This window comes from Lipomyces japonicus (genome assembly GCF_038497905.1).
Source record: "Lipomyces japonicus strain CBS 7319 unplaced genomic scaffold V1514scaffold_23, whole genome shotgun sequence".
In the NCBI taxonomy this organism is placed as follows: Eukaryota; Fungi; Ascomycota; class Lipomycetes; order Lipomycetales; family Lipomycetaceae; genus Lipomyces; species Lipomyces japonicus.
Window position 1 is genome coordinate 55,607 of NW_027117835.1, and position 13,024 is coordinate 68,630.

At 42.3% G+C, this 13,024-nt stretch overlaps 5 protein-coding genes across 5 annotated transcripts; 2 read left to right on the forward strand and 3 right to left on the reverse strand.

Moving 5' to 3' along the window:
- The first annotated feature begins 143 nt into the window (after nt 1-143).
- V1514DRAFT_352660 (uncharacterized protein) lies at nt 144-3,530 on the forward strand. The gene is made up of 2 exons (XM_066929503.1): nt 144-916; nt 991-3,530. The coding sequence occupies exons 1-2, from the start codon at nt 179-181 to the stop codon at nt 3,382-3,384; spliced, it is 3,132 nt and encodes a 1,043-aa protein (XP_066782922.1). The 5' UTR covers nt 144-178; the 3' UTR covers nt 3,385-3,530.
- A 155-nt stretch (nt 3,531-3,685) lies between these two features.
- On the forward strand, nt 3,686-4,207 carry V1514DRAFT_281594 (uncharacterized protein; the record flags this gene model as incomplete). The annotated part of the gene is made up of 1 exon (XM_066925075.1): nt 3,686-4,207. One exon carries the CDS (start codon nt 3,686-3,688, stop codon nt 4,205-4,207), a length of 522 nt encoding a protein of 173 aa, XP_066782923.1.
- Nucleotides 4,098-6,141, reverse strand: V1514DRAFT_332066 (ATP-NAD kinase-like domain-containing protein; the record flags this gene model as incomplete). Its single annotated transcript, XM_066927787.1, has 5 exons — nt 5,940-6,141; nt 5,811-5,867; nt 5,518-5,748; nt 5,151-5,459; nt 4,098-5,092 (listed from the first exon to the last, which is right to left on the reverse strand). Coding segments are annotated over exons 1-5 (1,477 nt in total), but the record flags the coding sequence as incomplete, so codon positions are not given.
- A 1,142-nt stretch (nt 6,142-7,283) lies between these two features.
- On the reverse strand, nt 7,284-7,940 carry V1514DRAFT_320414 (uncharacterized protein; the record flags this gene model as incomplete). The annotated part of the gene is made up of 1 exon (XM_066925998.1): nt 7,284-7,940. One exon carries the CDS (start codon nt 7,938-7,940, stop codon nt 7,284-7,286), a length of 657 nt encoding a protein of 218 aa, XP_066782925.1.
- A 1,907-nt stretch (nt 7,941-9,847) lies between these two features.
- V1514DRAFT_352663 (uncharacterized protein) lies at nt 9,848-10,728 on the reverse strand (the record flags this gene model as incomplete). Its single annotated transcript, XM_066929504.1, has 2 exons — nt 9,848-10,611; nt 10,689-10,728. 2 exons carry the CDS (start codon nt 10,726-10,728, stop codon nt 9,848-9,850), a joined length of 804 nt encoding a protein of 267 aa, XP_066782926.1.
- Nucleotides 10,729-13,024: the final 2,296 nt, after the last annotated feature.

The following is a 13,024-nucleotide window of genomic DNA, read 5'->3' on the forward strand; positions in this document are numbered from 1 at the left end:
TGCTCGTCCTCGGTATTTGCATAGAACTAGGCTGTTGGCGAATTTGGAATTAAAGTTTATTCAGCACTGTAAACGTGGGGCTTGTACCAGTAATCGCAAACTCAGGTTACGTGTTTGCCTTTATCGCACGTCAATCGTCTCGACTGCAAGCAGTTTAGCAGGCAAGACTCTCGCAATCATGTCTGGCAATTCCTTAATAGCGCCAGAAGATAATTATAGTTCATCGTCTTTGTCTTTGGACGAGGACTCGACTGCAGATGTTGAAGCTGGGTACGTCGAAATTGAAGAATCCAGTGAGGACCAGGCTTCAGATGAGTATGACGACGACGATGAAGAGGAAAATGAAAATCCTGAAGAAGATGACGATGAAGAGGAAGAAGATGACGATGAAGAGGACGATGATGACGATGATGACGATGATGACTATGAGCCACGGTTAAAATACACTCGCATTGTGAATCTGCCACCAACATTGTTCTCATCCGACCCATTATCTGCTTTCTTAGCCCACGACGACTTTCTCGTGTTTGCTACTCATGGAGGCACGTTGCACATCACCACGCCGGATTTAAAATCTCTTCGCACGTATAGAGCTCATTCGGCATCAATTCTTTCCCTATCCACAGACGGCGTGTCTATCGCGTCCGCATCGCTTGACGGCAGGGTCGTGATCGCGTCCGTGACAGACCCGAAGGACGTCAGCGCCAGCGACTTTCTCAGGCCAGTGCATGCCGTGTCGCTGGACCCAAATTTTCAGTCTTCACGAACATTCGTGTCTGGTGGTACTGCTTGCAGCTTAATATTGTCTGAAAAGGGCTGGCTCGGTCGGCAAACAGATTCGACATTGTTACACGGTGACGGGCCTATTAACGCTACGGACTGGACCGGAGATATCATTGTTGCCATGAACGACTCAGTACGTGTCAATTTCTTTGTTTCTTTTTTTTTTTTTCTTTCGAAGTTTCTAACAATAATGATTCTCCTTTGCAGGGAATTCATTTATATCATGCACCTACTCGATCTCGCATATCACGCATCTCATTACCCAAGAACGCACCACGTGCAGACCTTTATCGGCCGCGATTATCCTGGGTCTCGCCCACAAAGTTCATTGTTGGATGGGCTTACACAATCTGGATAATTAAAGTTATTAAATCAACCACCAGTGTCACACCTGCAACTGCAATTGCACCTGCCACTTCAACATCATCATCATTAATTTCCACCACACCCACATCAGAGTCAGGCACTGCCGGTCCGGTCGTGACTGAGCGCAAGTCCGAGGTCGAAACCATTCTCAGTATCGATGGGCTTGTATCTGGCGTGCTACGATACGACGATGACGCGTTACTAATTTTAGCTTACAATCCGCCGCCAGTGCCAACCGATGACAACCCGCGCCCGTTAGCGCTCACGCCTGAACTCAGGTTGGTGTCACCTTCCACGGGCGAAGAATTATCTGCCGATCAGCTCTCCCTACGTGGGTACGAACGATTGGGTGCAAATGATTACCATTTGGGCGTGTGGGACCGGCGACCAACCGGACGCAACTCCACGACGCCATCAGGCCGCAAGTTTTTTGTACTATCTGCTCGTGACGGCGTAATCACGACTGAACGGGACGAGCAAGATCGGTTTGAATGGTTGTTGGAAAAGAACAAATTTGAAGAAGCATGGAAAATAAGTCCTAACTTGACGGATCCGGCTGTTGATGACACTCGGCGGCGCGAGATTGGTGTTAGGTGGGTTGAATCTTTGATTGAAGTTGATGACTGGCAAGTAGCTGGTGCGGCATTGAAGCAAGTTTTAGCTTTCACGCAAGAAAATGATGACACGCATAAAGCTGAGGTGCATGGTGACGGCGGAGGCGATGACGATGACGATGATGACGAACCGGATGAACATGAATCTGAAACGGAAAAAACGATTAGGGAAGAATGGGAACGATGGGCGTGGGCGTTTGTCCGCGGCGGTCACGTTGCTGATATTGCCAGTTACTTACCCGTAAGGCACCCACAATTATCGAGCGTTATTTACGAAATGGTGCTCGGATACTATTTGGCCAACGATAGGGATCGATTATATGATCTACTAAATCTATGGCCGATTGAAATATACGATTCTAAAAGCATTATAGCTTTGATGGAAAACAAGCTCAAAGATGAGGATGACCGCAAGTTACGACAAAAAGTGGCCCACTTGTACGTGCTAACAGGCAATCCGGCAGCTGCCATTTTGCACTTGCTGCACATTCAAGATCCGGCAGCGATTGACCTGATACGTGATCAGCACTTGTTACAATCGTTGCTACCGTCAATCCCAGAAATTTTAACAATTAGCCTGACCTTTCAAGAACTCGAAGCTGCTCCCGTGGAAGTGATTCGACGCAAGTCAGCTGATGCGGTCGATCTGGTGGTGGAAGGCCGGTTGGAACTGTTACCGCAACGAGTGGTTGATCAAGTCATGAAATCTGGCATGGAAGTCATGGCTTTCCTCTACCTCGAACGACTCACTCAGGTCGACGGGTTTGCGGCACAAGAATTTGCGGATTTGCAAGTAAACCTGTACGCGGATTATGATCGGCCAAAACTTTTGGAATTTGTAAAACGAAGCAATAGTTATAACTTGGAAAAAGCATCTGAGATTTGTGAACGTCGAGGTTACATTCCAGAACTGGTTTACATCTTGGGCAAGACTGGTGAAAACAAGAAGGCACTGATGCTGATAATTAATCGATTGGATGACGTTGAACAGGCAATCCAGTTTGCCAAAACTCAGGACGACAAGGAATTATGGGCCGACCTGGTGGATTATAGCATGGACAAGCCCAAGTTTATTCGTGGTTTACTCGAACAAGCCGGTACGGCGATCGATCCGATCACGCTGGTTCGCAGGATTAAGGAAGGCATGGCAATCGAAGGATTAAAGCCGGCATTGCAACGCATCTTGCGTGAACATGAATTAACCTTGTCGATTGCACAAGGTGCAAGCGCAGTCGTGCGAACCGAAGTTGAAACTTCGTCAGCTCGCTTGCGCACGCTTAGGGCCAGGGCCATCAGGTTCGATCAGCAGCAGGCTTTGAACAGCGTCACGAACCTTCAATTTGGGGATTTGGATACGTTGATTCAATTTACCTGCGGACATGTCATGACTGAACGGCAACTTTTGATCAGGAATGGTTATCATAATGCCACGAAAACTGACAATGAAGACGATAACCAGGCAGTCGAAGTATTTTCCGCTCAATCTGCCGTGGCAAGTAGCGGTAGTGTCAAATCCGTAGCACAAAAGGTCACGCATTTGGCTTATATTAAAGAGAAATTAAAAATAAAAGAATGCCCGATATGTTTGGACGCACGAATCAAGGCAGCGAAACTGTTATAAAAAAAAAAAAAAAGGACAAGTTGGAGTTTTATTTTTATTATTATTTTAATTGTTATTATAATTTATTTGATTGTAATTTTATTTTTATTTTATTTTGCCTTGTCATGAAGTTTTTAATAAAGGGATAGTTATGTTTAGTACAATTTTATACGTTCTTGGAGTAAACGCGTTGCAGTGAATAAGATAACAAAAGTGCGTTCCCATAAAGAAAACCAAAATTTTATTATTTTTGTTTGAAATTTAAACTGTGACAAAAAAAAAAATATATATATATAGATGTATATATAATGACATGATAAAAATGGATTTCTCAATCGATACGTCATCGATCTTGACATCAATCGCCGAACTCACGTCATCATTTACTCGTCGGCAGCAACAGGTCGCGACCGCCGATGCTGGATTTGACTCACAACAGGAACAAGCTTTGACGTCCCTGCACGGGGATCATGACGGGTTACGGAATTACAGATTAATCGGTCGCGTGGCATTGTTTGATCAGGCTAATGCGATTTTGCTGCTTGAAGATTTCCTGGATGACCATAATACAACAACAAAAACGACAACAACTACGACGATGACGACGACAATCAGGGTCGACACGCACGTCGTCAGCTACGATATGGCAAGGTTCAACGTACTTGCAACCACGACGGGAGAATGGGTGCATGTGATGGGACCACTCGACGTTGACCAGCATGGCCTCATCGTCCGGGCAGTGCTGGTATGGCATGCCGGTGCGGTCGACATTCAGCGGTTGCGGGCCGCAACCAAGGCTATGATTAGCAGGCGACAACGGCCGATTGGAATTACATCAGCATAGTCTTGAATATCTAATAATACTAAACAGCACAACATCAAAGCATTAACACATGTGTGCAAATATGAAGAGTGATACAAAAAAAAAAAAATAAAGCAGGTCATATCAACGGAGGAGCTTGAAGATGCTGACTCCTGGCAAGTACGGTGCCGAGGCCGTTATGGATCTCTACTTGGAAAGGAGAAAAATTAAATTTCTCACCATCGATACTAATAAACCCAGATTGAGCTTTTGGCACGATCCGGTACGCGTTGACTTTGTAATATTGCACATGCTTGGATTGGAAATGTTTTCCTTTTTCGACCCCGAGCAAGATCTTGATCTTTTCTAAAGTGGGCACTTTGGAATCAACAATTACCATGTCCATAAACCCGTCACGATGTAACGCGGCGGGGAAAAAAAGTGCATCGGATGACATCCATGCCATCTTGCCGACATAAAAAATGGCCAGGGTTGAGCTATCTATTTTTTTCCAATCGTTCGGAACAGGGTCTTCAACCGTGCCGTGCACAAGCGTGGCTGTTGTTGCCAGGCCGGCGCGGTCATCTTGCGCCGCAGATTTATGTTCGTCATAGACCTTGCGCACGGCGGTTTTGGATTCGTGTGCGATCCTGACCGAGATCTCGGCAGGGTACCGGGCATTGGCCAGCACACGCATAAGCAATCCAACCGTGAACCGGCTCTCGCCCAGCCAGCGCATGTTTTCCGTGCCCAGATCGCAATCAGCAATCATGCCTAATGCTTGTGACAAGAACGAAACGTACCGCTTGCCGTCCTGGGTCAATGAGCACAAGTCGATCGCCACCGGTACGCCCTTGACAGTGTTTAGTGATGCGAATTGCAAGTCATTTGATCCCACTAGGTTCATGCATAGTGCATTACCAGATCCTATTTTAATTATTAACAAGACAATTAACAAAAATTAAGCATTTGAATTTAAACCTACCACATGGTAATTGGCAAACTGGAATCTTGAGCGATTCGGCGATGTCCTGACGGTTGACTAGTCCATTAAACACTTCGTGCGGAATGCCGTCACCAGAGCAGCACACGATCGCATCGTATTTACCCACTAAGCCTTGCATGGATTGAATCAAATCCGCAGCATGTCCCTTGTACTTGGTTTCAACTTGATCGACCTGACACCGGGCAGCGTCCAAGATTGGCAACGCGTACTTGGTGAACCGTGATCGTGCCGTGCCCTGACCGCCGAACGGGTTTATCAGAACCAACAGTCGCTTGTTTCGGACGGTATCTAAATTGTGTAAGCACAAATGTTGTTGTTTTTTTATGTTGTCTGTTATTGTCCATACTCTTGTACGCCTTGTTCAATAACGAGGCAGCAAACTCTTGCACCCCAGACTGATGAGCACTGTCAACTGCAAACATAACTTGCCGAAGCGTGGCGGTCTTCTCTGCCACGACGTCACAGTAATCAATCGTCAGGGTCGCCCGGTCTGGCGTGGCGTTGGGTTGTTGCAAGTCGGCCCATAGAATGTTGAAGTACACGACCGATTGGAGCCTACCACCAGCAAATGAAGAGGCTGGATATTGTTGTTAAATTCATAATAAATCGAAAACTAATTAATAATAGTTGGTTGCATACGAGAAACGCACGACGCAGGCGTCAGGCAGCTAAAATTGTTCCCTTGATTTGCCTGCTCTATACAACAATTAAACTATATTAGTCTTTCAACGATATATACCTGATCAACAAGAAAAATTAAAAACTCACGAGCATGATCAATATGCAAAAACCTGTCCTCCAGGCTAAGGCGGACCCTGGAATTGTCCTGCAACGAGTAGACAAACACTGATTGCGGCACTGACATTTAATGACTGCCTGACTAAACTACCGCCAGGACTTTAATAATATATATAAATATAAAAAGAAGACAATTTAAACAACCCAATTTTCTTGCACAAGTGTATTAAATTAAACCGGATTGCAATGAGTTTCGAGATTAACAAAAAAACGCGGGGCGCTATCGAAAAACTCAGGGTAACAAGTGTAACTAGTAAACCGTCGTCGATGTAACTAGTAAGGATTTTTGCTTTCCCAGAATTGTTTTTACATAGTAAGATGATTATTTCGTTAAAAAAAGATCTTACTATATCGAGGAAGTGGTCAAAACCGGACTCAGGACTCGTGTAAGATATGTATTTAAAAGAGCAGCTACAAGCCTCAATATTGAAACTACAAGATGCCGGAATACTTAGCAGCACGAATGTTTGTTATTATACATAAACCATGTTATTTACTGTTTAAAGTAATCTTGCGCAACCATCTCTAATTTATTTTGACGATAATGATGACACCCAGCACAAAACGAAGACCAGTTACATTGGCTGAAAAACATGCATCGCGCCAAAGAAAGAAAGACAACCCTCATGGATCTCAAAAAAGATCATTGTGAGCGGTTTCCAAATAAATTTGATCACGTTCTTTGCATCTGAAACAATTTCGCAGATTCTTTCAGATAGATAGATGCATAACTAATATATGTCATTAAAAACTCGATATAAGAAGCAAATATTTCTATCAGATATAGCTTACTATCTCGAGGGTTTACTGTATAATCAAATACATGCCAACTACAACTTACATTTCCTGTCGGAATCGTGATAATCTTTCACTGGAATCATTAAAGGTTGGCAATCTTATGAAGTTATTATGCATACTTGCACGTTTGTGTGCATTATTAACAAACATGTATTAAAAATTTAATGATATTCACAAGGTGTAAATAACAACAATACAATTGATACATTTTTCAAGAATATAATTTCGCTGTAAGAGCTTAAACTATTTAACTGCAGTTATTGCAATTTTCTGTTCCCGTGCTGCAGCCCCAAGCCACTGCAGTCTCATCATTCATTGGCCAATCACTACTTGTTTTATCTTGCCAGTGTGAACATCCATATAATGAGCAAATGCGTGCATACGTGACCGTCTAGACATACTCATGCTGCGTCCAAATACACCCAACACTATGGGCTGGAATTTCACAAGTCACACTTTCAGATCTCTGCCAAGAATATGATACACCAATCTCAAGAGTTGTTAAAATTAATGCTTTCAAAATAGATATTCCAATGCTTCCTGATGCGGCATAATTCCATGTTTCGGTAAATGACATTCACGAATCAATGGGCCGTCACTTAATTCAGCCCAATTGCAACCTGTTTTCATCTTCCATGGGCTCCACCAAGTTCCATGATCTGAAATCTCGTAATCTGTGAAAAACCAAGGATCATCCTGTCTTTTCACTAAATCTGATTCTTGATTAGACTCAGCTGTATCGATCACGTACAATGCGCTAACATCTTCTATGAAATAATAGCCAGCACTTAGTTCTTTGCGTTCAAATAATTCCAAAAACGAAGAATGTTTTGTAACGTTTAGTTCAAACCCATCAGAAAGCGTAGCAACAGAAAGTACATTAACGCTAATATTTCGTGCAAGTGTCAAGGGTAAAAATGCCAAACAGGCTAGCATAAGCAAAATCTTTGGCACTTTGAATTTAGACGAAGAAGAATTGTCCCAGCTGACAGCTCCGCGGTTCCAATTGACAAAGTTGCATGGTGCACTGGTCTGGTTTACCACGGTCGAGTTGAACGGGCCAAAATATCCATCATCACACCACATAAATTCGAAGCCAAAACAAGACGGTTCTTGGACACAACTGTCCGTGAGATTATAAAATTTTCCCATGGCAGTGAATGTTTCACCCATATTCAAATAAGCGTCCCATTGACCACACTATATATTTACTGGTTTGCCATGTTCAACGTCTATTGCGTCAATGTTGATGATCTTGTGAAGCAAACCGGCGGCCGGATTCTTTTTTCTTGGCATTATTGGCCAAGAAACTTGAAAAGCAAAACTCTGAATTATTCTGTTCTGTTACAACTAAAATTGATAAAAACATCGTTACACAAATACATGCATAAACCACAATGTATAATCGTTACAATAGTGATATCTATAATATGTATTTTGGTATGGCGATGAGGTACCCTACGCAAAAGTGCCATACGCCAGATTCAGCTTGAAATTCCAAGGACAAGAAGTTTGAACTCGGTTCCTCGTTCCTCAAGCGGGAGTTTCCGTCACTATTTACCGTAAAACTTAGTTTTACAAACTATTGATTCACTTTAATACTATTTGCCAAGACAACGGGCAGCTCGTGATTTTAATAGTTCTTGACGTCTTTGTTACAGACCTTATGGTAAGACGTATATAAAACTTCTACAAAGACGCATGATTTTTCAAGAAATTATCAAGTGTCCATTATGGGACAATTTTACAATCTTACAGATGGTTGTTACCGAGAACCTTCTTGCGCAGGATTTTCTTTCATGTGGTGCGACAATGGATATTTTGGCGCTCTAAACTGGACTGTGGTTAATAATACAAATTCTTCTTGCAATTACTTCAACTGGAATCGAAAGCCAGTAAATTGGACCAGTGGATCCAAATCCGCATACGGAGTCCCAAAACTTTTGCTATTTCTTTTGCTGCTGTCTTTGTTTTCCATAACGATGACACAGAGCATTTAGGTGTATTATTCAATTCACATTTTGTCTTATTTTTGTCGTAATCATTTTTTAATGGTTGGGCAACAAATATTTGTCACTGATGGTCAACGCAAATATCATCTAATCAAGAAGAGACAATAATTGATATTCTAATATTTCAAAATAATATATTTATGTAAGCAGGGGCATGTGCTGAAGCATGGAGATGGAGGTATGGGTTAGATCGATGGTGGTTAGGGTAATACACTAGTTGTACTATAAGGATAGCAGATCCCCTGTATTCATTCAGCAATTCACTTAGTTACTGATATTCGGACTTACAGGTCGCGAATCTACGCACCCTGTCACAATTTATGTGTGGCCTATTCTTTTTGTTAATAGTACAAAAGGTGCTTGCTTCTATCTAATAAGATTATAGAAGTTGCTTGGTATAGATAAAGTAATTTAGGCAGTATTTGTATTATATAATTCATTCAACACAAAAATTAAACGACAGCCGACGAGCTGTCTGATGCGTTAGATTTTACCGTATTTAATTTATAATAATTTAGGGGCTGGGATTCTGCGTATGCATAAACGGAAAGGGTGAATGAATCAAGCCGTGGAACAATTGATTTGCGGAATTATTAATAATGGCAAATATAAGGGCACGGAGGACAGTTATGAAATTGAGGAGTTTGTATTATGCGTTGTTTGAAAGTTTATTGTACGGAAACATGCCGGGAGAATAGTGATAGAAGAATGGAGCCATTTCCCACATCTTTGTACGGGTAATAATAACCAAAGGCCGGACTGTGAAGAATAACGCCAGGCTTATTTTAATATTCTGAAAGGTATGTTTAGAGGGAGGCAATTAAAAAAAAAGAATAGGTTTAAATTTAATGTGCCCACCACACAGTCCTTCATAGGTTCATGTGTACTGATAATAAGGAATATAACAATATAAAACGTTACTGGAATAATATTTATTAAAATTAAAAATAAGTGCTTTGCAAACACTCAGTTCATATCTCTATCGTCCACTATATCATAACCAAGACGTTCAAACATAATGGCATCCGGATTACCTTCAAAAAGGTCACCCTTAAATGGAACAAACCCTTAGGGTCTCTGTTTTTCCAGTTCCGCCTTGGGCATCTTGTCCAACCTTGTATCCTCCGAATCGGACGGGTTGTCGTTTTCTTGGGCATTCCCTTCTGATCTAGCTTCAGACATGGCTGTACCTTGACTAGAATTTTGGCTATACCTGCGCTTTGTTTCAATTTTTCTTGCTGTTATTATACTACGTTGCCCATTTTCCGCAATACTAATTACCTCTTTTTCAACAGAAGTATCTAAAAACCCAGTAATTAATGGGAACAAGGCCCATGCAAACCTGGCATATAGAAACTTAGGTTGACAGTTAAAAAGAGGATGCGTCTTGGAATTATGATTTAGTACACTCAAGTCGCTTGTATAATGTAACATGTGAACATAAAAACCACTTAAGTCCTTGGGATATAATACAAGGTATTTGTTGTCAAACGCCCGTTGACCGTCAGCCCTTAACAACATCAAGTTAGCTTGATCTTCAAGCAATGATGTTTTGCTAAGATTCTTTTCCCAGTTCCAGTGTCTTATCCCGCTATTTTCAAACCACTCTTTTTCCGCTCGTGAAATAATATGAGCCACGTCAGTCCCTGTATTATGTCCCGTTATGCGACAGTATACATCTCTCGCACGGATAGATGAGATAATTTCTGATGGGGCGAATGAGAACGCAGGTTGTTGTGCATTTGGAACTCTAATCCTCGAGGGGGGCAAAAAAGATGAAAATTCCCAATCCTTGAAACAGGTCATGACGGGCCATTTCGGAATTTCGCCATCTATGGAAAAGGAAAGTCAATCAAAAGCTCAAACTAGTTAAAACCAGATTGGAATACCTTCTCGTGGTAGGTGATACCAATAATTTCCAAGTGCAAGAACTTGATCGAGATCACCATTTACTCAACGTTCGCCATCGCGATCAGTTGCCAGCCATCCATCTCTTTCGTTGTTTGCAATTATTGCGCAGGCATCCATAACAAGCCCTGAATTATATTCGCCTGATCACAGATTGGGGGGAATCCATTCAGGGCTTGTTATGGATGCCTGCGCAATAATTGCAAACAACGAAATAGATGGTTTGTTGAATGCTAAAGCCCAAGTTGATTGCGGAGCAACAGGCTCCTTTATAGACACAACGTTCGTAAAATTAAAAATAAGTTAGAAATGGAACCCCTTGTACCACCCAAGATAATCGAATTAGCGGATGGACATCGGGTAAAGGCAGACAGGAAGATTTCGGCACGAGTCAGTGTTGCTGGAAGGGAACAAAAGATCGAATTGATTGTGACGAGGTTACATCATTCGGAAGTTAATTTGAGTCTATGGTTGGAAAAGTATAATCCAATCATCAACTGGAAGGAAAGATCAATGAGAAAGCCCAGAAGTAATCAGCTTGAACGCGATGTTAGACCATGGAGAGACGGCAATAAACCAAGAAAAATAAGTACCCACAGAGATCCTAGGGTTTTATGAAGATTTAAAAGAAGCGTTTTCGAAGACTAAAGCGGACCAGTTACCACGAAGAAGTTATGACCACAAGATCGAACTGCCACCAAACGCCACGTTACCGAAGTCACGGATTTATTCTTTAGCAGAGCCTGAGCTAAGGATACTAAAAGAATATATCGATGAAAATTTGAAGAAAGGTTTTATCTGCAGATCACAGTCACCTGCCAGCTCGGCCTTGTTCTTTGTGCCAAAAAAGGATGGAAGTCACCGTCCTGTGATTGACTATCGCGGTTTGAATGCGATCACTACCAAGAATGCCTACCCGCTCCCATTGATCAGCGAATTGCTGAACCGAGTTCAAGGCGCCAAGGTATTTACCAGGTTGGACTTACGAAGTGCATATAACTTGGTGAGAATTGCGGAAGGTGACGAGTGGAAAACAGCATTTTGAATATCGAGTTATGCCATTTGGGCAATCAAAGAAGTCTTACACGAATTTTTAGATGTATGCGCCATTGTTTACCTCGACGATATTTTGATCTTCTCCGAGTCTGAGAGAGATCACATCGGTCACGTGCGCGCAATTCTGAGACGTCTGATTGATAGTGGCTTATATGTCAAGGGTGAAAAGAGTGAATTTCATGTTTCACGCACCAACTTCCTGGGCTTTTCGCTATCTGATGAGGGTGTGTTAATGAATGATGACAAAGTTGAAGCGATTCATCAATGGCAAGCACCGACAACCAAGAAGGGTTTACAACGATTCCTAGGTTTTGCCAACTATTACCGACAATTTATCCCAAAGTACGCCTACCTCACACAACCAATGTCGAAACTATTGAAGAAGTCGGAGGAGATTGAGAACACTTTTCAAACTCTAAAAAAGTGTTTTATATCGGCACCCATCTTACGACATTTTGATTCTTCGCTGGATACAATCATCGAGACGGATGCTTCCAACGTGATAATGTATCACCCAGTTGCCTATCACAGTCGTTCATTGATCTCGGCCGAACGCAATTATCATGTCCATGATCAGGAACTCCTAGCCATCTTAGAAACCTTACGAGCATGGAGTCATTATGTTCTTAGTACTCAGTCACTTGACGAGATTCTTACTGATTACAAGAACCTGGAATACTTCACCAAGAAGCAACAATTGAGTGGACGCCAATTACGCTGGTCAGAAGAGTTAGGAGTGTACCCGTTTAAGATGACATGTGCGAGCGGACGCTTGATCACGAACTGATGACTCGATATCCTAAACACATCGATCGAAAGCTACGCTAGTGTCACAACCATTCCTGGTGCTGAATATTTTAAACACCCAACCGACACAAAAAGATGGCCACAAACGAAACCTACCAAGGGTTATTACATTATTTTTCCAACCCCCAGACCGAACCTCCCTCGGAATTCAATAGGGAGATCAAACATTATAGTTGTATTGATGGTTTTCTTTACTATGATGGTCGGCCAGTCATTCCAAAAGATAAGCAATTGTTAACCGATATCTTATGTCAGTACCACGATCACGAGTCAGTTGGCCACCCTGGTCAAGCGCGTACTTTTGAATTACTCAGTCGTCATAATTTCTGGACCGGTATGTGCAAATTTGTCAATCGTTATGTATGCAGTTTTGCGGTATGCCAATGCACAAAAATCCCTCGCTGTCTACCGTATGGGCTCCTTCAACTCTTACCAGTCCCAGAGAGACCTTAGGCATTGCTTTTCTATGGATTT